Below are 22,470 nucleotides of genomic sequence, written 5' to 3' on the forward strand. Positions count from 1 at the left end.
CGGGAGTTATAGTAGACTGATATAGTTGACAGACACGGGAGTTATAGCAGACTGATATAGTGACAGACACGGGAGTTATAGTAGACTGATATAGAGTAGACATAGTACATAAATACCCCATCAGTGTTTAAAATTGTCTGAAATTTTTCTCTCCAATGATAAGCTCATTTTCTGACTAACCACTGTTTCCTTCTTCAAAGATACAAAGTACAGGGTTGGAGAGATGGCTCAGTGGTTCTTGCAGAACACTGAAGTTCATTTCCCAGCACCTGTATCAGGCAGCTCACAACAGGTCCGTACCTCTAGCTCCAAGTGATCTCTGGCCTCTGGCTTCTTCTCACACAGCTGCATGAACTTATACACACACACACACACACACACACAGAGAGAGAGAGAGAGAGAGAGAGAGAGAGAGAGAATTGACAATAATACAAATAAATCCTTGTTCTTAAAAATGCATGAAGCATGTACACATGAAGTCGTCTCTTTCATCTTTTCTATCTGTCATTTTCTGTCAGCCATTTTTGTTCTCTTATGTTTGACCTTATTTTATGAATTGTACATGCCGTGTCTCTGTGTGTGTATATATATAATGTATGTAGTATATGTGTATATGTGTATACAATGTATGTATATAATGTGTATATATGTACATGTATACCATATATACGTTTATATATTATGTGGTTTGCCTGCATGTATACATGCATGCCACATGTATGCTCAGTGCTCACAGAGGTCAGAAGAGGCCACTGGATCCCTTGGAACTTGAGTTACAGGCAGGTTGTAAGCCATCAAGCAAGTATTGGTGACCTAACCCAGGTCTTCTATAAGAACAGCATATGCTAAGCCATCTCGACTGCCCCACTATATTTTCTTAGCATATATTAATTCCACAAAGCAATGGTTTCATTAAGGTATTTCTATGTAACATACTTTGATCCTGTTCTCTACTCTCTTTTATTCAGTCCTCCATTCTCTCTCTTTACCTGCTTAGCCCCCCCCCCTTTTAATGCCATGTTCTTGGGTGTCCTGATCCACAGACTCTGAGAAGCATGCCACACTGGTCTGTGTCTGTCTGCTTAGTTTATGTACTGTGAAGATCTCCAGTTCTACCCATCTTGCTGCAAATGATGCCTGTCCTTTAAGGCTGAATAAAGCCCCATGTATGCTCAACTATGTTCTCCTTCCAGTCATCCACATGGGGGACGAAGGCTGACACCACAGCTGGGTAACACTCATGTGTGTGGTATCTGTTGTGTGCTGCCTCTGTTTCCCTCGGGTGTAGACTCATAAGTGGTACAGCCGAATCATGGCAGTTCTCTTTCCTCTCTTTAGAAAAACTCCCACCCAGATGTGTACAGGGGTTTGTGCCAGTTAGTTTTGATATGAACTTGATATTCACTAGACTCAAGGAGGGGGAGGAAATTTCCCCTGAGGAACTCTATCAAACTGGCTGTCGGCATGTCTGTGGACATTTTCTTTGTCATGGGACTAATGTATGAGGGTGCAGCCCCTGTGTTGGTGGCACCCTTGGTAGTTGCTTTTCCCAGTGTTTGTCACAGCTGGAAAGCAACCAGGCCAGGGATGCACCAGTCACAACCACAGAGCAAAGGGGCTCCTTCTCCTCTGTAGCCCCACCAGCATTGGATATTTAGGTTTTGTTTTCACTTTCCTAATGATAGACTTGGTGACGTGGCTGAAACCAATCTCAGGGTAAGCTCGTTGAGGTCTGTTTGTCTGTTTGCTTGTTTTCAATAGTGCTGGGAATTGTATGAGGCCTCATGCACACTAGACAAGCATTCTACCGCTGAGCTCTCCCTGTAGCTTTGACTTCTCCCGATGCTACAGATGGCGAACACTTTTCCTGTATTGTTGCTCACTTACCTGCCCTCATTCCCCTGGACCTGTATTCATCAGGTCTTCCCTCTTCTCTAACAAAACCCAGTGTGGTCTTATTTGTTTTCATTTCAGTATTTCACTTGAATATCTACTTTTATCTTCCCAGTCATGTTTCGGCTTCTAGCTTTTTATTGTTCCTTTGTTTTGCTTTGCAGTATTTTGAATAGTTTAAGGGATGGTTCCTCATCAATGATGGCATCTCTTCCCATGTTAACAATCTGTGAGACCTGAGACTAACCAGGGAAGGCTGAGGAGAGCTGAGACTAGCCAGGGAGGGATAAGGACACAGCTCAGCAAGGGAAGCCTGAGGACCTGCGTTCAGATCTCTGGAACTCATGTAATGTCAGACTCAGGAGTATGTGTCTAAGGGGACTCCTCATTCATGAGCCAGCTAGCCTGTGTCTGGTATATGCAGATGTGTACACCAGGAGTGTGCCCAAGGTTTGGGGAAGACCCTGGCCAGCCAAATCTGCCACAGATTTCTGGGCCTGAGCATCTTTGTGACCAAGTGCCTTCGTCATAGACCTCATCTGCTGCTTGAAGCCTAGGCCTTCCCACTTCCCCTTCCCTGGTGTGTAGGCCTTCCCCAGTTCTATCCCAGTGAAGGTTGTGTGCTGGGGAGCTGCTCAGTCAGCAAAGAGGACCTGAGTTCAAACCCTAGAAACGATATTAAAAAGTTGGGCATGATAACATGTGTTCATAATCCAGCAATGGAATAGAATGAAGGAAAATAGAGACAGACAGATTCCTAGAACTCATGAGCTAGCCTGGCCTATGTATTAAACTTCTAGGCCAATGAGATTCCCTGTCTCAAAAGAAAAGTGAAAAGTGCATAAGAATTAATGCCTAAGATTGTCCTCTGACCTCCATTCATGTGTGCGCGTGCACACACACACACACACACGCACACACGCACACACACACTTCCTTCCTTTGCCTCACTATCCTACAATAAGATGACTCCATAGCAAGTAGTTTGAAGTAATGCATACTTCTGCTTCTGCCCTCGGAAGTTTTTATGGAACTTCAATGTATCTCAGCACTCCACGAGGGGCACAGGCCATGAATCAACAGAATGTGGGCTGTGGCTCTACCCTGCACCTATCCAGAGTGTTAAACAGAGCACCATGACGCCACAGAGGACCTACTATCAAAAGAAACCAAGCACCTAGTGTTTCCCTCTAAATCCCCACCCTGAACACAAGTCACCCAGGTAAGAGAAAATATTCATAATCTCCAAAACAACTTCCCCAACTCTACAGTAAGAGAAGGCCACAGTGTATATGGTGATAGATGTTTTACCCAGATGCCCTGTATTTCACAAATGCCACCTTGCATGGTCCTTCCTTCTCCCCCTCTTCCTTCTCCACCTCCTGCATTTGAGTTATTTCTGGATGTCTGGATGTCAGGGTGTGTTCCCCACAAGAGCTTGAGTGCATATCTCCTGAGACAGAGATATCCCTTCTCCACACTGTTTGGAAGAATACCTGGTCCCCAGCCTTGAATTGCTTGTCTGTATAGAGACAGAACTAGGAACAGAGATCCTGGCTTTGCCTAAAGCCAAAAGCATAAAATCATGGCAATCTATACAAGAGAACAATCCACAGGGAAAGGGCAAGAAAGGTAACTACAGAGAGTCCAGATGGGGGATCCTGGCCACCGGAAGGAATTGGAAAGAGTTGAACTGGCTACCACCTCAGGTATGTCAGTCCCAGCCCATGGCATGATCAACCCCAGAATAGCATATGGAGTCACCTATGTGATGCTCTCAAGACAAGTTCTGTGATTTTTAGAGTTTAGAGATCCCAGAGCGTGGCCAGGAAGTATCTGGACCTGTCCCCTCCTGTCCACCCCCATGCCTCTGTCCATGACTGTATGACCAACAGTAAAGCAAGTGCCATCTGCCTCTGTACCTAGTCCTGCAGAGCACAGAGCCTTAGGAAGGAATCTCTGCCTTGGGCTCTCTGGATCCTGCTCCATCCCCCTTCTCTTCTCCCTTCTGCTGTCCTTGGGGACAACGAGTTGAACAGCTGCTGCCCTGCAGAGACAGAGGCCCCCACCTATGCTTGGCCAATGGCCCACCTTACAGCTCATGATGAGGGAGGTCAGTTTTCCTTTCCACTATGTATGTATTCAAACATCAGAGGCCCCAGGATTGTCCACAGAAGGCTATTATGGGGATTATGTGGTTTTGATAGAATCACCACATTTGGCAGAACAGGGTTCCATGGTTCAGCAGTACCGAGGATCTCGTGAATACAGCAGGCTTATGCAACGGCTGGTCTACAGGGAGAGAGGCTGCCCAGCAGATGCAGCCGTCCTGACTTCTGCCTTATGGATTGGAAGTTTGTTGTTGGATTTCAGGTCTCATAAGGAAAGCTATTTTTCTGCTCCATTTAATTGTGTGTTTACTTGGGTTTGGGGAACTGTTTAAACACCATCCATGATGAAAATCCATCTTTAGTAATATAGAATCAGACCAATCTCTGATCCTCATCCTCTGATTTTGTATAGAAAGTTTCCAGAAACAGTCAAACAAGGTGGGGGTCATGAAGTTCTCCGCAAGGAGAGAGGATTCCAGAAGGCTTCAAAAGATTCAAAGTCTTGTACTCACATTTCCTTATAGTTCTGGGTGAGAAAACCACATCCCACTCTAGAGTCTTCCATGTGAGTCTTCAAGTGGAGCTGACCGAACTCAGGGCGATGGAGAGGGCAGAGCACAGAGTGAAACAGATAAGGGGAGGAGCATAAAAGGAAGAGGGAAAATACACATTTGGGATTTTTCGGTTTGTGATCCAAAACTATGCTCTATTATATGCTCCGATTCCTCTACGTTGGCTGATATTTGTAATGTATCCCATCATGCAGAAGTACTTGAAAAGAAGGTGCATGCTGCTGCAGTTGGACGAACGCCTTGTCACCACTGACTACATCCTGTGAGCTGGGAGAACTGCTGAGTCACTGTGGTGCCATTGTTGTTCTGTCTAATGGCTCTGGTGACGGTTAAAAGCAATGTGTTGATGCTTTCAGTTACACTTATAAATTTTTCTACTTCTGCTCCTGATCAGGTTTTGTTCATGTATCTTATGCTTCTGTTATTGGATTGGATTCATCCACTTGTGATTATGTTTCCTTGGTTGACAGAGCCTCTGATCTTACTAACGTTTCTTATTGTGCTGTGTCTGCTCTGCTCTGCTTTCCATGATAATTCATCGTGCTTGCTTCACCTTGTTCATGGTCTTTGGGTTTTTGTTTGTGGGTTGTTTTTTTTTGTTTGTTTGTTTTTGGTTTTGTTTTGTTTTTGTTTGTTTGTTTTGAGTTGGGTTTTCTCTGTATAGCCCTGTCTCACTGAAACTTGCTCTGTAGACCATGGCCTTGAACTTAGAGGTCCACTGCCTCTGCCTCCCAAGTGCTAGGACTAAAGCGGTGCACCATCACTGCCCAGCTTGTTTATATTCTTATGGTGTGTAATTTTCAATGATTTTACTTTCAACTTACATCTCAATAATATTTAAGTGGATTTCATTTAAACAGTTGTATTTTCAGTAGAGAAATAGATTTTTTATTTATAAATTCTTCTAATCTGTGCCTTTAAATTGGCAGGTTTAAACCATTTACGTTTAATATAATTACTAGCATGTAAAGGACCAGATATGCCATGTAATTTTTTTTACCTTGTTTTTTGTTGTGATTCCCTGTTCTACTCCATCTGAATTTCTGTGGGCTACTTGACCATTTTTTTATCATTTAATTCTGACTTTTCTGCAGTGTTTTCACAGGTATTGTTGTCTTTATGCCTCCTAGTGGTTTCTCTGAACATGGCAGTCTCTATACTAACTTACCTGTTGCTGATGATATTTTTACCAACTCAAGGGAAGTGTGGAAACTTAGGTCCCTTTACATCTGCTTTTCTTCCACCAATTTAGGATGTCATCACATGCACTGAGAACTAAATCAGACCACACTATAACTTGTTCTTCAACCATCAAACATAGAAAACTAAAGAAGGCAGAAAGGGTTTTATGCTTATCTGTGTATTGGCTCTATCCACATCTTTTATACTTGAGTGGTGTTTCAAGATTACTTATTTAATCATTTTCTTTCTGTTTAGGCAACTGTTTCTTTGAGGATAAGCCTCCTGATGACGAATTCTCTTTGTTTTCCTTCATCTTAGAATGCTTGTATTTGCCTTTAACTTAGGAAGGATATTCTTGCTAGTTGTATTAATTAACTTTCTCATTGCTATACCAAAATATTGGGCAGAACAACTTAAGGGGAAAGTGTTTATTTTGGCTCAGGGAATTGGGGGTTTCCATCCATCTCCAAGAAACATAGGGAGAGAGAAAGTACTTTCTCTCTTTTTCTCTTTTAATCAATCCTGGCCTCAAGGGCCCACATTCAGGACACAGCTTCAACATCTTTGTTAACTTTCTCCAGAAATATATTCATGCACCATCCAGACTCATGTTCACTAATATCCTAGGCATGTCAAGATTAACAGTCAAACTGGAAGATAACAGAGAATTTAAACCACCCTACTTCCTTCCAGTCCCTGTGGCTTCTTGTAAGTCCACTCTCATTTCAGTGACTTTTCCTTCATAACCATTTGTGGCTGTTTTCGGACCATTTTTGGTTTTCAGACACTTAATACTGTGTCTTTGTGTCTGTCACTTTGGGTTTTCTTGTTTGAGATTCACTTAGCTTCTTAAATCTAAGCGTTAACATTGTGTATAAAATTTGGAAAAGTTGTATAGGTTATTCCTTTGAACACTGTCAGCCTCACCCATGTCCCCTCCTCCTGATGATGTGTCAGAAATGAAAGATCTTCTGTTACGACTCTATATGGGCCTGATGTGTCGATAAATCCTCTTCATTTTCTTTCTCTCTGCTGATCAAACCTGGTATCTTTTATCGTCAAGGTCACTGTCTCTGGGTTCTGTCATATCCATGAAGTCTTTTATTTAGTTACTTCAGTTTTCAAATCCAATTTTTCTAGTCAGTGCTTGATCTAGCCTCTAATGCCCCACCCAAGACCTACTACTTCTTCCTTGTGACTTTTTTTCATCTTTTGATCATGCCCATAGTTGTCTCGAAATGACGTGCCTTAAACCCTTTCTCTGATAAAAGCCATGTAATGGCAGTGTCTGAATTTTGTCTTTTCTCACCCAATTTGAGCTTCCTGACTCTTGGTGTCAGAAGTGATCCTTTTTCTATTGAAACCTAGACATTTCGAGTGTTGTAAGATTCGTGTCTCATTTCATGTCCAAGGTGTAATAGGTCTACTTTAAAAACCACTCTGGTGGGTTTAAGAGGGCATCACCTCACTAGTCCCTTCGAGGCATTATCTGTTAACAGCAGACCTTCATCAGGGCTGACTGGGAACAAGGTCAGGCACATTGCTGGGCCTCCAGGGTGTTGTGTGAACTGAGGCATGAAGGATGTCTGGCTGTCTCTTTCCGTTTGGTCTCCATCGACCCTCTGTGGATAGGGCTTGGCTATGGTTGAATAGGGTTAAGTCGTGGTAAGTGACCCAAGTCTACCCAATCCTACCACCACCTCAGTGTGGACAGGCAAAGTCAACTCCTCATGTCAGATCCGAGCAGATGTCCAGACTCCAGAACTCATCCCTGAGGAGTCTCCCTAACCTTTGCAAGATGGAAATCCAGACTCCACAGTCTGCCCCTCAGAGGCTGGCAAGGGTAGAGGTCTACCCTCCCTGTTTGGCCTTGGCTTTCAACAAGGGTGCTGCTATTTTCTTTCCTAGCCAGAGTTAGAGAAATTATTAGAAAAGTGTTTTGTTTTAAATTTCTGTTTTCTTGATCATTTGACTAGAGACATCAGGGTCTTCTATATCCTGATATATCTGAGACAATGGTGTCTGTAATGTCCAGTCTTGGGCACACAAAGCAAATAGAAAACCCAGAGAATCCATGTCCAGTGTCCCAGGTAACTACCTGGTCTGCTTCCTTCCCCTCACCTGTCAGAGCCTTCTTATTATGTTAAAGAACAATGTTCAGAGTTAAGGATATACCTCAGTCAGTAAAGTGTTTCCCTTGCAAGAGTTAGGATATGAGTATAAACCTCATTAAGCCATGCTTCTTTTAAAACAAAAAAGATTCAAGCCTGAAGGATGAGGCTTATGTGCCCAGCTCTGAAGAGGCAGACACTGGCAGGCCCTGTAACTTGTTAGCCAGTCTAGTCTACGTTATGAGTTCAGGGTACTAGAGAGACCCTGTCTCAAAAAAGGGTTGATTATACCTGAAGAAAGAAAGCCAACTTCCCCTCTTGGATTTTACATGTATGAGCACATGTGCACCTACATGAATACGTATATGCATATACACAAACTAAATAAGTTAAAGACATAATGTCCAGAGTTTTAATCTTGCCCTTGTTGAGAGACATATGGAGAAGTATCTTTCCTTCTTGAATGCTTAAATCAATTTAAAATTAAGAAATTAATCATAAGTAGAAAAGATAGAGAAGCCACAGAGTAATATAAGAGGATGGGGTGATGTTCCCTCATTCTTAGGGATCCCTGCTGCTGAGAACCAATTACTGGGTGCTTAGTGATAGGGTCACCTTCCCTCCCTGCCCTCAGCTACCTAAACACAAAATCAGGCTGAAAGCACAGGCAAGGAAGCACAAGAAAATGATACTGTTTCCACCCATGCATTTCCCTCAATCTTCAGCTCCAGTAAATGTTATATTTGTGCCTGGAGAAATTTTCGAAGTATCATTTTGAAAACATTCCTCTGACTGTGGGTCTATCATGACTAGATGCACCTGCATAGCTGAGAAAATCATACCTTTCTAATCTTCACCTTACTGCATCTGCTCCAAACCTGCTCCCTAGATGATTCCAGTGGCCAGGGCTCCTGTGGCAATCCATCGTGCCTTCTGTTCCAATATCCTAGCAGTATATGGCCCCAGAGTGGCCTGGCTCTGTTATGTTTCACTGGTTTCTCTGTCCACTAAGAATTGGGATAGTTTCAGTTAAGCTTCCCCAATATAAAATAGACTTGAATTTCACCATCAGCTCAATCTCCTCTCAGAAATCTGATCACAACCCTCCAAACACTTGTGCCTTAACAAAGACTTATCCAGGTTGGTCCATGATGGGCCAATGAACGAATGAGTGAGTGAGTGAATGAATGAATGAATGAATGAATGAATGAATGAAAAACTCTTGTTCTTTACTATAACCAACTGGCTTTGAAGGGAAACATGAAAAAATCTGTCATCAGCACACCTCAGCCCTGTGGGAATTCTGGATCCTTCTTGCCAGTGAGGATTACTGGCAGAAGTTTTAAGACAGACATAATTGAGAACCGAGGGTACCAGGGCATCTGCCTGGTATCTTTGCAGGGGACTTTCTACTGTAACACTAGCTGTAGGCAAACAAGCATTCTGGTGACCATCATCTGCATCGCCTTGGGATCACAGTGATTGCTTAGATCAGGACAGTCTGTGGGCCAGGTGGCTGTTCCCTAAACATCCCTTTTATGCCAAAGGAGGTCACTGTGCTAACCCTTTTACTATCCACCCTCATCACATAAACACAATTCCCATCACCATCTATCTGCAACAAAGTAACTCCACATAAACAAAAGCAAAGAACATCAAGGCTTGCCCTCCTGAAAGTCAGAAAGACTGAGTTGACAGGCCGGGTTTCTCCTGGGATTTAACACTGACACTTGAATCCTGGGACATTAGGGAGAGATGCTAGAACATGTACATCTCAGGGCCAGGAGCACCTGTTTGGGAAAAAGGACAATGGCGATTATGTTCAGGCTTTCTGGGATCTTTCTGTCCAGGTAACCTCTCTGTCAGGCTCAGGGCCTGCTGTAGAGAAAGCTGTTTGGTGGGGCTTGGGTAATGATGCTCACCCTGGGTTTTACCTTCCTGGAATCTAGAACAGGATGAGCTACTCATCAACATGCCAAGAAGCCATCTACCTTGAGGAGATTCCAGGGGCTCATCTGAAGTTTACCAAACACACTGGGATGGTGCTCAAGTTTGGTCCCCAGGGAGGATGTCTACAGAGAAGGATCTTTGAGAACGTAAGAGTAGGAGATAGCAGGTATGGTACCCAGCAGTTTCTAAGTCTCAGTTCAAGCCTGTTCCTTTTGGTAGGATCTCATGTGCTCAACACTCGACATAAAAACTCCCTAAGGCGGTTCTCAGAACCTGTCCTTCCTGCCGCAAACTTGTTCTGGGAGTGAAGACAGGTAAACTCAGTCATGTACACAGCTACGCTTTTACTAACTTCAGACTCATCCTGAATGTCAGGCTAGGTCTGCTGTAATGAAATACCCCCTTTTTTCAGAGTATCAGGGCTCATCTGACCAACCAGGCTACAATGAGCAGGGCATTCATATGTTACAGTCCTCATAAAGGATGCAGGATGAGCTCGTTCTTTTTTTCTGATTTTTTTTTCAAGGAGGGCCATGTCACCAAAAGTACCCTGTCTTAGTTAGGGCTTTACTGCTGTGAACAGACACCGTGACCATGGCAAGTCTTATAAAGGACAACATTTAATTGTGGCTGGCTTACAGGTTCAGAGGTTCAGTCCATTAACATCAAGGTAGGAACATGGCAGCATCCAGGCAGGCATGATGCAGGAGAAGCTGAGAGTTCTACATCTTCATCTGAAGGCTGCTAGCAGAATACTGGCTTCCAGGCAGCTAGGACTAGGGTATTAAAGCCCATGCCCACAGTGACACACCTACTCCAACAAGACCACATCTCCCAATAGTGCTACTCCCTGGGCCAAGTATATACAAATCATCACATACCCTGTATGTCTTAATCAGTAAAAGCTTCACCCCTGCTTTCAAATAACCCCCCTCCACATTTTCACCCCAAATCATGAAAATTTGAGGTTTCCTTAGGGGTCTTTGTACAGTTAAATTTGCTTTAAGTGGTATATAAAATCACAAAACTGTATAGATTCATGTGGTACCATGTGGTGTTTGATATGTGTGTACACTGCGTGATGTTTAAATCAGGGAAAACATATCTCTCTCCCCAAACAGCGATCATTTCTTTACATTAAACTTTTGGAATGCTTCCTTCTGGCTTTTGAAACACAGAGAACATTATCATTATCGACACCCTGCGGCTCAATAGCACATCAGAACTCGTTCCCATCGACAGGTTAGTGGGTCTTTAACTGAGTCTAACGGCAAAGAGAGTCAGCTTCCTGTCTGTAATGCTTCATTCTCTAAACCCCTGTATCATTTGGCATCCAAGAAAGCATTGCATCCCATGTCACCAGCCACTTCCCTTGGCTCATGAAGAACACCAAGGAGCTTGCCCGGGTTCTGGCCTTGGCTGTCTACCTCTCTGCTTTCTCTCAGTCCTGAGCACCACAGTGTTGATTTCCCACCTCAACGTGAGTCTAGGTTTTTGAGCTAGCTCCTTCTGAGCTACCCACTTTCTACCAGGAAGGAGTATCTCAATTCAGAAAATATTCAGGAAATAACTGCATGGTGATCTCTGTTTATTGTGTTCAGTTCTAAATACATATTGTCCCTAAACGGTCAAAGCAGGCTGGCCAACCATTGTCATTAGTTTTGCATGAGGCAGAGTTAGCTGGTGGTTCTTAAATGCTTGTGCCTACATCTCTCAAGACAGTCTCACAGCCATATCAATGATGCCATAAGCAAGGAGCACCCATCTGACTGCCTACCTGAGGATGTCCGTCATTCCACACAGCTTCCAATGACTTACATATCCTCAAGCCAGAAGAGGAAGTGGGGAGGAGCCAGGGGACATCACAGGAACATTTATAAACACTCCCCTCCCAGTCAAGACCACAGCAGGAGGTTGGAGGCCATGTGTTAACCTGGGGATGAGGACCATTTGGAGATAAGAGTTTACAGAATGGAACTACTGCCTCCCACCTTGCAGAAATGTTCCTTTGTGGGCTTGTAATTTGAAAGGGAGATCACAGTTTTCTGGTGAGTGTGAGCACAGTTTAGAAAGATATAAATATCTGAGATGCAAATGTGATTGGTTTGAAATATACCAGGCTGAGTGAGCCTCTCCCTCATCCTTTAAAGCCTGCTTTGGGGTAGTGGCAGGTGAAGAGGGTATGGCATATGCTGGGTACAGCCACTCCTGCCCTGGGGATGACAGTATCCTCAAGCAGCAGAAGCACCTCCTCCACCCGCTGAAAGTTCTATTCTATAAATGTCACTTCTTCCCCAATACACGCACATGTGCACACACATACACAAAAACATAAATTCACACATATGCACACATGCATGCATATACATATCACACACACATCACACACACATATACACACCACACTCAAATGCATGCACACACAAATCATGCAAACATATACATATACACACATATATGCTCATCCATATACACAAACATCACATACACCCTCATGGACATGCACACATGCATGCATATACATATGATACCCATTATATCACACACACACATGCACCTATCACACACACATACACATACAAACATACATACATACACACATGAAAACACATGCATATACATACATGCATTCATAGCCATTCACATGCATACACACATTCACACATAATCACACAAATCACACACACATGCATACATACACACACATCCCACATTTACATATATACACAAAACATACAATCACACATGGATACATATACACACATCACACACATGCATATTCATATCACACACATACACATACATGTCACATACACACATATACACATACTTATTCACATGCACACATATCACATATATATATCAAACTCATGTGCCTGTATACACACATGCAAACACAGATACATATTTACATGCATTCACACACATACACATATCATACACACATGCACAGAACATTCACACACATACACATATTACACACATGCACACACATACACACATGCACGTACACATTCACACACATTCATACACACACACACAATTACATAGCAACCACTGAGTCTTTGTTGACTTCCAGGCATGTCAGAGAGAATGTCATCAGACAGAGCATTAAATACTCATTACCCCTTAGAGTCAGAGCTCCAGCAGAGTGTCTGATGCAACTCCATCAAGACAGGGAGATTTCCCTCAGCATCAGAGATGAGTCTGATTCAAACAAACCATTCACATTTCCTCTTAACTCTAACATCTCTATTACTCCACACAAAGTAGAAAACCACTGCAGGAGGCTGCCCTCAGAGCTGGAGGGCCCAGAACCTGATGTTTTGTTTTGGTGAGGTGAGTGAGTCTACCCTGAGGGACTGGCAGTCTTAGGTCTGGATGGATCTGCACAAATCCCAGAGTCAGTATTTGTTCACAGATATGAAAACAGCCACAACCCCAGCTTTTACACAGTATCTGAGGGGATTGAGATTGAGGACACATGGGACCCTAACCCCTCAGTGTGTTTGTGCCCAGAGTCTGGTGTGCTTTATAAGAGGCCCCAGATGAGGGCGTCCACATACCACATGTCCTCACTTATACAGAAGATGTTGAAATGTCTACCGTAAGTGACTAAATGGCTAAGAATTGTCAAGCCAAGACACTAGCCCCTCTTCCTCCAGGCTTCTAATCTCCCTCATTCAAATTTGCTTCCTCACATTGTTTCCCTGCCCCAGGCCAGACACACAAGTAAACAGGAATGCTCCTGCTCAAGCCAGTGTAAACTATTCTTGGAACAAGGATGGTTCCCCTATCCTTGGCTTTCTGTCCATTTGGAAGGGGACACTGAGATGGAGGATGACCTCCAGTGCAAAGCCCTTGGCTCCCCATGGAAAGACATTGCACAGGAAAGTCCCTGGCACACTGGCACTTTGTTTGTTCACCTTAAAAGGCCACCAGTAGTCACATTTAGAAGCAAGTCGCCGCTGAGTGTGGCACCCCCTTCCCAGGACTGCAGTGGAGCTTGGACAGGATCCGTGGTCAGCAAGCCAACACTTTTTTTTCTGTATATATTTTTATCTAGCTCATCTTTGATTTTAAAAAATATTTTCTTATTAATTCCTAAAGAATTTCAAATCATATATTTTGACCACATTCACCTCAGTTCCGCCCCTTAACACCTCCCAGGTCCACCTCCCTACCCTCCAGAGACTCCAATTTGGACTTCCCATAATACTCCTACTCAAGAGGCCATCCACTGGAGGGTGGTTGACCTACCAGGAGCCATACCTTTAAAGAAAACTGACCCTGCCTGCCCCAGAAGCCACCAACTGTCTGTAGCCCTTTAGTTAGGGGTAAGGGCTAATGGGCCCCTTTCCCTTCCATGCAGGAATGTGATACATGAATCCATCTTTCCATGAACACAGCATTCACAAATTAAACTCAAGAAGGATGGTCAGAATGAGCAGAGAGATTAGAGATGAGATGGCAGCTAGTGGAGTTCAGGACTAATTCGGGAGTTAGGAAAGAAGGACAAACAGAATCTGTGCTGTCTAGACAGAAGGTATGGCGCTAATCAGGATGGGAGGTTAAAAACAGCCCTGGGATGCAGGGCTGCAAGCATGGGGCCGCTGGGGCAGCCATTCCTCACTGAAGACAAAACCTACAGCATCTTTAGCCAGGAAAACAAACCTCAAGCACAACACCCACTCCTTTATTTTCACTATAACCAAATACGAAACAGCTTAGGGGGAAAAGGATTTACTTCAGCTCATGGCATCAGGACTACAGTTCATCAGAGCAGGAATGCACCTTGGCTGGAGGGGTTCCTAGAGGAGCTCCCAGCACGGTTTGTTGGACTGACCTATAACCTCTAGAACCAGTTTATATGGCCCTACATCCACCAGCTAAGCTCACGGCCAACAGGTACTCAGGATCACAAGCATGGAGAAGCAAGTTGGTATTCAAACTGTAATGGTGGGTGTCTTAGTTAGGGTTTTACTGGTGTGAGCAGACACCATGACCAAGGCAACTCTTATAAGGACAGCATTTAATTGGGGCTGGCTTACAGGTTCAGAGGTTCAGTCCAGTATCATCAAGGCGGGAGCATGGCACCCTCCAGGCAGGGGTGATGCAGGAGGAGCTGAGAGTTCTACATCTTCATCTGAAGGCTGCTAGCAGAATACTCACTTCTAAGAAGCTAGAATGAGGGTCTTAAAGTCCACACCCACAGTGACACACCTACTCCAACAAGATCACACCTACTCCAGCTGGGTCACACCTTCTAATAGTGCCACTCTCTGGGCTGAGCAGACACAAACTATCACAGTGGCTAAGTCAAGTTTGTGTTTGGGGGTTGGGGGTTGTGAGGAGGGGAGCATGATTTAAAACCTTCAGTGTTGAGGGTGGAGGAAGGGAAGACAGCACTGAGCAGACTGCATCTGGGAAGGTCGGATGTAGGCTGAGTGCCTTGCCGGGTAGGGAAGAGAGAGAAAATGGAATGCTCCCTCTCCTGGCAAGGCCCACTCTCTCCTGGGTTTAGTTTTATCAGCTGCCATCTCTGTGGGGCTGGACTTGATCATTGCTAGCAAAACATCTTCCAGTTTTGCTGGGCTATATTTCAGAATCTCTTCCCAGTAATGCAAATCCAACAACCAGGAAGCCATTTACTATGGAGGGTGCCTTGGCTTAGGATGCGGAATGCTTACTTGGGACCAGGAATGGAGTGTGCAGGCTGTATTGGGTCCACATGCCATGTAATTGCAAACATCAACTTTCTGATAATGAGGGAAGGCCATAAGGAGTTTAAAGACATGCAGTGGAGTGACTAAACTACTTACCCCAAAACATATGTCGTGATTTCCACTGTACGCTATGCTATAGATGAGTCAGTCTGAGATAGCTAAATTTAGGATTTTTTACAGACCCCTTCTCTCATGATGTCAGATCTTCCCTTTAACTACAGATGAGAGGGAAAATGTGTTCCAAGGACCACCCATCAGTAAGGCCAAGAGTCCAAACATGGCGGGCAGCCTTGTAGTGAGAAGAGAGGCAGTCACGCGTCAGAAGACAGATCAAGCTGAAGGGAACGCTTAAGGACAGAATGCCTGGAATCTGGGAATCTGCGTGTCTATGTGTTTTAGTTAGAGTTTCTATTGCTGTGAAAATAATAATAATAATAATAATAATAATAATAATAAATAATTGAAAGAAATCAGAAGCCATGTGAAGAGAAAAGGGTTTATTTTATCTTACAGCTTGTAGCCCATTGTCCAGAAAAGTTATGACAGGAACTCAAGGCAGGAGCTGACGTGGGGGCTGTGGAGGAGGACGGCTTATTGGGTGTCTCCGCACAGCTTGCTCAGCCTGCTTTCTGATTGCACCCATGACCACCAGCTCAGGGATGGCACTGCCTACAGTGAGCTGGGCCTTCCCACTTACCTTTGTCCCTGAAGACTCTAACCTGTGTCAAGTTGACATAAAACTAGTCAATGCACTGTATTATGTTGGAGGTCTCCCCTCTAGGTCAGGCAGAAGGGAACAGTAATCCAAATGAGGCCTGAGGAATTGAAGCCAGAACATAAAGGAGGGGGTACAAACTCAGCAAGCAGAGGGCAGGGAGGAGTCAGATGCCAAAGCAATGAAATGAAGCCAAACCTCAGCGGCTGGAGGTTCCTGCAGGCCAAGGTTGAATTTCCCTGAGTCCCTGCCTGCACTGCCGCAGCCTGCTCAGGCCCACTGCTCCCCGAAGCTGACAGGTTGCACACTGAGTATGCATGATCTGAACCAACATTGTCTTTACAGGTTCCTCTCGGCTGCTGCACTCATGTGTGCCCCAGGACACTCAACATGCTGTTTCTTGGTAGATAAACTAGGATGATCTAGGAGTCTTGAACAAAAGCCAGTGTTTGCTTTCATTCTTATAAATACAGCTAGTGTGACTTGTTGCCACTAATCAAGTGCACCTTTCAGAGACGCCTTCCAGAGTGGGAACGGCGCTGTAGTTAAGGGTGAATAAAGGTTTTGCTGACTGTGCTGCGACACCTGAGCCAGCAGGATATGTCTCAGGTATTAGCCAAGCAGCTGTGATATGCTCAGCAACCTATGAGGCTGGCCATCGAGACAGGAATGCCAACCTGTCTCCAAGAGCACAAATGTTGATGTCAGTGGAACTGACGAGGTAGCATAAGCCAAGAGTCCACAGTTTATAAGCAAGCAATAGCCAAGAAAAAAAAAATGTGTGAAATAGTAAAGCACCACGATACCCCTGTCGTTTTTGTCAAAGCTGGAGGGTAGACTGTAGATATCACAGACAAGCTAGCAAGCATGGGAGGAGGGGGAAGGGCAGCCTTGCGTACTAGTAAATACTGCTTCATTTGGGATAATGGAGCAAGATGCAGTGCTTGTCGTGACACTTTATAAAATAGCAAAACACAAGTGAATAAATGATATCGAGAAGGAATACATCCTTATAAATAAATTAAATGAAAGTTTTTCTACCCACCCCCCCAAATGAAAGCCACAGCATCACTAAATCATGATGTAGTCTTTTACTGGCTGGGAAAATGTGTGCCTAATGTTGAAGGCTTGGTGGCTAAAAGCATCAGGTAGGTCGTGCTGATGTTTATCAGACTGTTTTCCACATCAGTAAAGAGGCATAGATACAGAAGTGGGGATAGAGGACCAGGAAAGTGGCCCAATGGTAAAGCCCAACACAGTAATCCCAGCATTCCGAAGGAAGGATGAGGGGTGAAGTCAGGAGAATACCTGGAGGCTCATCAGCCAGTTTACCTGGGGATGCAGCGGTGAGTGACAGAGAGACTTTGTCTCAAACTAAGTGAGGGCTTCCACTTGAGGTTCTCTCCCAACTTTCACATGCCCAGCAGGGTGCATACTTACCCATATACACACACACAAGCCTATCCACATACATACATGCCCATATAAAAACACATTCCAATACACACACATACACACACAAACATGTGCACACACACACACACATGCCCACACACACACACACACATGCACACACACACACACACGCTCATACATATGCACATACGCAAACATACATATGTCCATAAATACACAAATGCCCAGACACACACACACATACCCATACATACACATACATACCCACCCACACACACACCCATACACACACATAACCATCCATCCATACCTGTTGATAGGGACTAGAACATGATCACACGTGGTCCTGTGACTATGTCCAGGCATGGATTACAGTAGCCTTCATTATTTCATGGTGAAAGTGTCCTAACCTCAGAATCAGACAGACATGTCTACAGAGGGCTGAAATCAATATCACTCAGTGTTTACTTACTGCTCATGTTAGGAACTGAGGAGATAAAGGAAACCCAAAGTCATTTGAAGAAATAGGAAGAGCATCTCTGGAATGGGGCTGTTATTCTCAACGGCCCCAAAGATTTTTTTTTTTTTAAATTAGGGCAGAGTTGGTCTCTGGATGGATCAGCTTGACTCTAGGACTCGGTGGGTTATAACCTATATCTGGTTGAAACAAAATGTTTTCAGCTCAGAATAGATAAGGTTAGAGAACCATCAAACAAACACAATGACTTTCGGAAAACTCCAAAAGAATGGAAAAAGTAAGACAAAGGAAGATGTATAAAATCTATCTAGTCTTTTGGGAACTAAATGACTACAAAAATATCAGCTCTAAAAATACTGAAAAAGAAAAAATAAAAAGGATTCTATGAGGGAAAATAAAGAACAAAAATTTGGCATATGGATGTCAAAACTCCAGTGTCAAAAAGGTTTTGAAAACTGGTCGTGCGTCACCAATTATATATATCCAAGATCACTGTGACAGTCGCTCACTGCCAAGAGCAATGGGGAGGTTTTTAAAGCTCTAAAAAGTCTCTTTTCGGTAACTCTCTGGTAACAGTGTTGCAATATAACTGACCTAGGAAAAAGAAAGCAAGAGAGGTGGCTGCACCTGGCATGTCCGTATCTAAGACACATTGTATATAATTGTTTTTTCTCTCCCCAACCCCAGGAAAAGCACAAAGAAGAAATGACGATGGCCAAGTTAACTGAATCTATGAGTGAGTACCTTGAAATTCATTATTTACTTTTGGTTTTGAATGGAGAAATGCAAAATCATGCTAAGACCAAACCCCGTTGTGACTGTCTGCTTTAAGCTTATTTTTAATTCCTGGGAAAGCAAAGGTCTGTCTGCTTTAGTGTATGGCATTCTATCAGGGTTGCTTTATGCAATACTCAAAATTCAACTTGGTTGGGATCAAGATTCCAGACTAAAAATGTTGCCCAAGCATGGAGCTGAAGAATAGAAATGAATTTGTTTTGTGTTACTGCTTTTGGAGTTGGGAGTCCACTATAATTTTAGCCTGACTTGTCAGAGATTTTACCCACGTTGGATGAAGTTTTATGTGTGCCTAACCCATGGACTGGATCGTATAAAAGAGGAGGAAGGAATGCTGAGTCATGATTAAAGTGATCGAATATTATTCAGTTTCCCTGAGTCAGGGTTAAATCAGATATCATCCAGAGTTTCCCTGACTCAGGGTTAAACCAATCTGGTATCATCCAGAGCTTTCCAACAGACAAAAGACGAGTCCGTAACGTGTAAGTAGCTTGCAGTGGTTTCCATTCTGAATTGATCTGTGTTATAATGCCCTAAGCTCTTAAGCTAAATGAATGGACTGCACAAAGCATATTTAGGAAGGGAGGGAAAATAATTACAATAGATCACATCAAAGATGACAAGCGCAATTTCCTCCGCTGACATTTAAATATTAAAGACTATAAAGAGAAGGGATAAGCCGACTCTCTTTTCTTTTGAAAATGTACATCGCTCCTGATAACAGCTTCCATGTGGACGGTTCCAGAAGGACTGCAAACACTTGTGCATACCGTCAGGGCTTTTATTCCTTTGATGGTGTGACTGCTGAGTTGAGTATTCCTCTATGGCAATGTCTCGTCCTTGCCTGGTTTGGGGCCTGGGACCCTCACTAGGGACAGGCAAGTGGTCACAGCGAAGCCGAGCATGGGTAGGTTTTGCCCATTCTGATGGAGGAGCCACCAAGCCCAGGAAGCTCTGCACACTCGTTATATATGGTTAACAGGAAAGCAGGATTCTTGCGTGTAGCTGACCGGGGACGAGGATTTAGCTCTTCTCTGCCATCTTTAGGGTCTGAACATGGAGTGGGGAGGCTAAGGTGGACTTTTTCTGCACACTGTCAGCATTGACACTTGGATCACAGGAGGACTTTGCCAACCCTCAAGGAAAAGCTATGCCTCTTCCTTCCCACGGGCTGAGGCTTTGGTCCTTGACATGGTGGTACTCATGTCAACAATACATAGTCAAAAACCTTAACATGCATCACCTTCCATTCCTAGATGAGATGCTGTAAAAATGTCTTTGTTGTTGAGTTCTTTTAGCTTGTGACCCCAAACCTCCGCATGAGTTTAAATAAGTCTAACCTTTGGCCGATGTCATCCATCATGTAACCATGGATTGTGTGACTGGGAGCAGAAGAGGCACAAACATCCCTGGATTCTTCGTCTCTTCATTTCTGTGTCATTCTCTGCCCTGCCCCTCCCACCCTGCCCATCCTGCTCTACCTATGGTCTTACAGATATTGAAAGTGTTTCTCTCTTGATTGCAAGCACCACAAACTGGGTCTTTATAATTAAAAGCCTCTCCAAGCCCTGCAGCCTCCTGTCAGATCATCATGAAACAAAATAATGCAGCTTTCACAATGTGTTTCAAATACACAGAGGGACCATGAACAGTGGCCACTCCTTCACTATCCACAGCTCAAAAGCTAAATCCTAATCTCTGCATTTTAAAGACCATTGTAAATGACCGATATATCATCATCACCGTCACTATGATCATCACCGTCATTGTCATCGTCACTATGAGCATCTTCATCATCACCATCATCACCACACTCTTCCTCCTCCTGGTCAGTCTTCAAAGCCCTTATCCTCCTCCCTCCTGTTTTTCATTTTTCCTTTGTTGTTTTCTTCCTCATCCCCCTTTTCACTCTATAGCCCAGGCTGGCCTATAACGCACAGAGTCATCCTACCTCAGCCTCAGGCCTGTGAGTGCTTAGATTATAGACAGGGGCTGCTGTGCTCCACTCCACGGCTCCTCTGAGTCACTGCTTAGAATTTAGCACTACCGCCTGCAAATGTGAATTCTGTCTCCAGTGTACGAGTGAATTCAGCCAGAGAGTGTGAAACATGGTTGTGAGGCTAGACCTTCCTTATAGAGCCATGGGTTGTGAGGCTAGACCTTCCCTACAGAGCCTATAACACAGGCTGTGAGGCTAGACCTTTCTTACAAAGTCTGTGAGAAACTTGCCTTCTGGTGCAGTTTATACTGTTTTAATTCTCCTGGTGAATTGTAAAGGACCACACAGTCCGGGTCACTATGATCACAGCGCCTTAATTTTCCTGCTATGTGTCAGATGCAGGATCCTCTCTTGGCTGTCCTGGGGTTGGCGCAAAGTTTCAGATATGTCTCCTGTTTTTCTAATGACTGTGGATCCCCTGCTTCATAAAAACATCAGATACTGAATTCTCGAGAGGAGAACAGCCATTCTGAATTGCTGTGTCTTAGAAGAAACCACAGCTATGTCCAGTGAGCAAGGGAATTTAAGGTTTAAGGAAAGAGTTTTTAACCATGCCCTAAGGCAGCAGTTCCTGGTTCTCAGAGACACATGCAGCCTTAGGAATCTGAGCCAGGCACACTTAGATTCCAAGAAACAGAATTATGGGCTCACAAAGAAGCATGATATTAAAATTATATCTATGAATCATGAGATATACAACTGGATATTGACTCTGCAAAAATGACTGATAAGCAGACAGGAGCATGATCATTGACAGGAGGTTCGAATCAGGAAACTGAGGCAAGAAAGACCAGTTACCTCCATAAAATGAACAGGAACATCATATCCATGGCCACCGAGGACAGGGACACAAACAGAACATGGATGCCCGGGATGAGAACAGAACACAGATGCCCAAAACCACAGATGCCGGGGATGTGAACAGAACCACAGATGCCCAGGACACAGACAGAACAGAGATGCCCTGGACACCTTGCTCTGACACAGGCTCAGAGCCAGTGAACGCTTCACCTGACAACCGCCAAGCAGAACCATCTGCTCACCAGACACTTCTTCTTTTGTCACTAGAAGTCCAATGCACTATCCATGATGCCACAGAGCCACCTCAGACGACTCTGCTGGACTAATGGTGAAGCTTCTCACACCACTGTATGTCTAAGTGTGGTTACAGCAGCATGGCCTCCCCTCCACCTCCCCACACCACATCGCCACCCTCAAAAAACTCTGCCCTGAGAAGTTAAACTATCAATAGGTTCCAAGGTGTCTGACGAAAAGCACCTATGTTTAATAAGTAGACTATTTAAAATATTTATGTCTTGTTTTTTGAAGTGAGGAGACAGAGGAGAGAAAATAAAACCAGGATGAAAGGAAAATGATGCAGAGAAATAGAGATAGCAAAAACACAGGGAGTTCACATGTTAGAATTCAGGAGAAAGACCGAATCACAGAGAGAAACCGGAAGTCAGCGAAGAAAGGTGTGTGTGTGTGTGTGTGTGTGTGTGTGTGTGTGTGTGTGTGTGTG

The 22,470-nt window shown here is 44.0% G+C and overlaps 1 protein-coding gene across 1 annotated transcript in view; it reads left to right on the forward strand.

Annotated features, from left to right (window-relative positions):
• Positions 1 to 22,470, forward strand: part of Kcnj6 (potassium voltage-gated channel subfamily J member 6) — a 242,189-nt gene that overhangs the window by 35,016 nt on the left and 184,703 nt on the right. The window contains exon 2 of the mRNA XM_028752521.1: positions 18,842 to 18,890. Coding sequence (XP_028608354.1) covers positions 18,860 to 18,890 — 31 coding nt within the window. The 5' untranslated portion in view covers positions 18,842 to 18,859. The remainder of the gene's footprint in view (positions 1 to 18,841; positions 18,891 to 22,470) is intronic.

Source organism: Grammomys surdaster, unplaced genomic scaffold (genome assembly GCF_004785775.1).
Source record: "Grammomys surdaster isolate TR1022 unplaced genomic scaffold, NIH_TR_1.0 125925, whole genome shotgun sequence".
NCBI lineage: Eukaryota > Metazoa > Chordata > Mammalia > Rodentia > Muridae > Grammomys > Grammomys surdaster.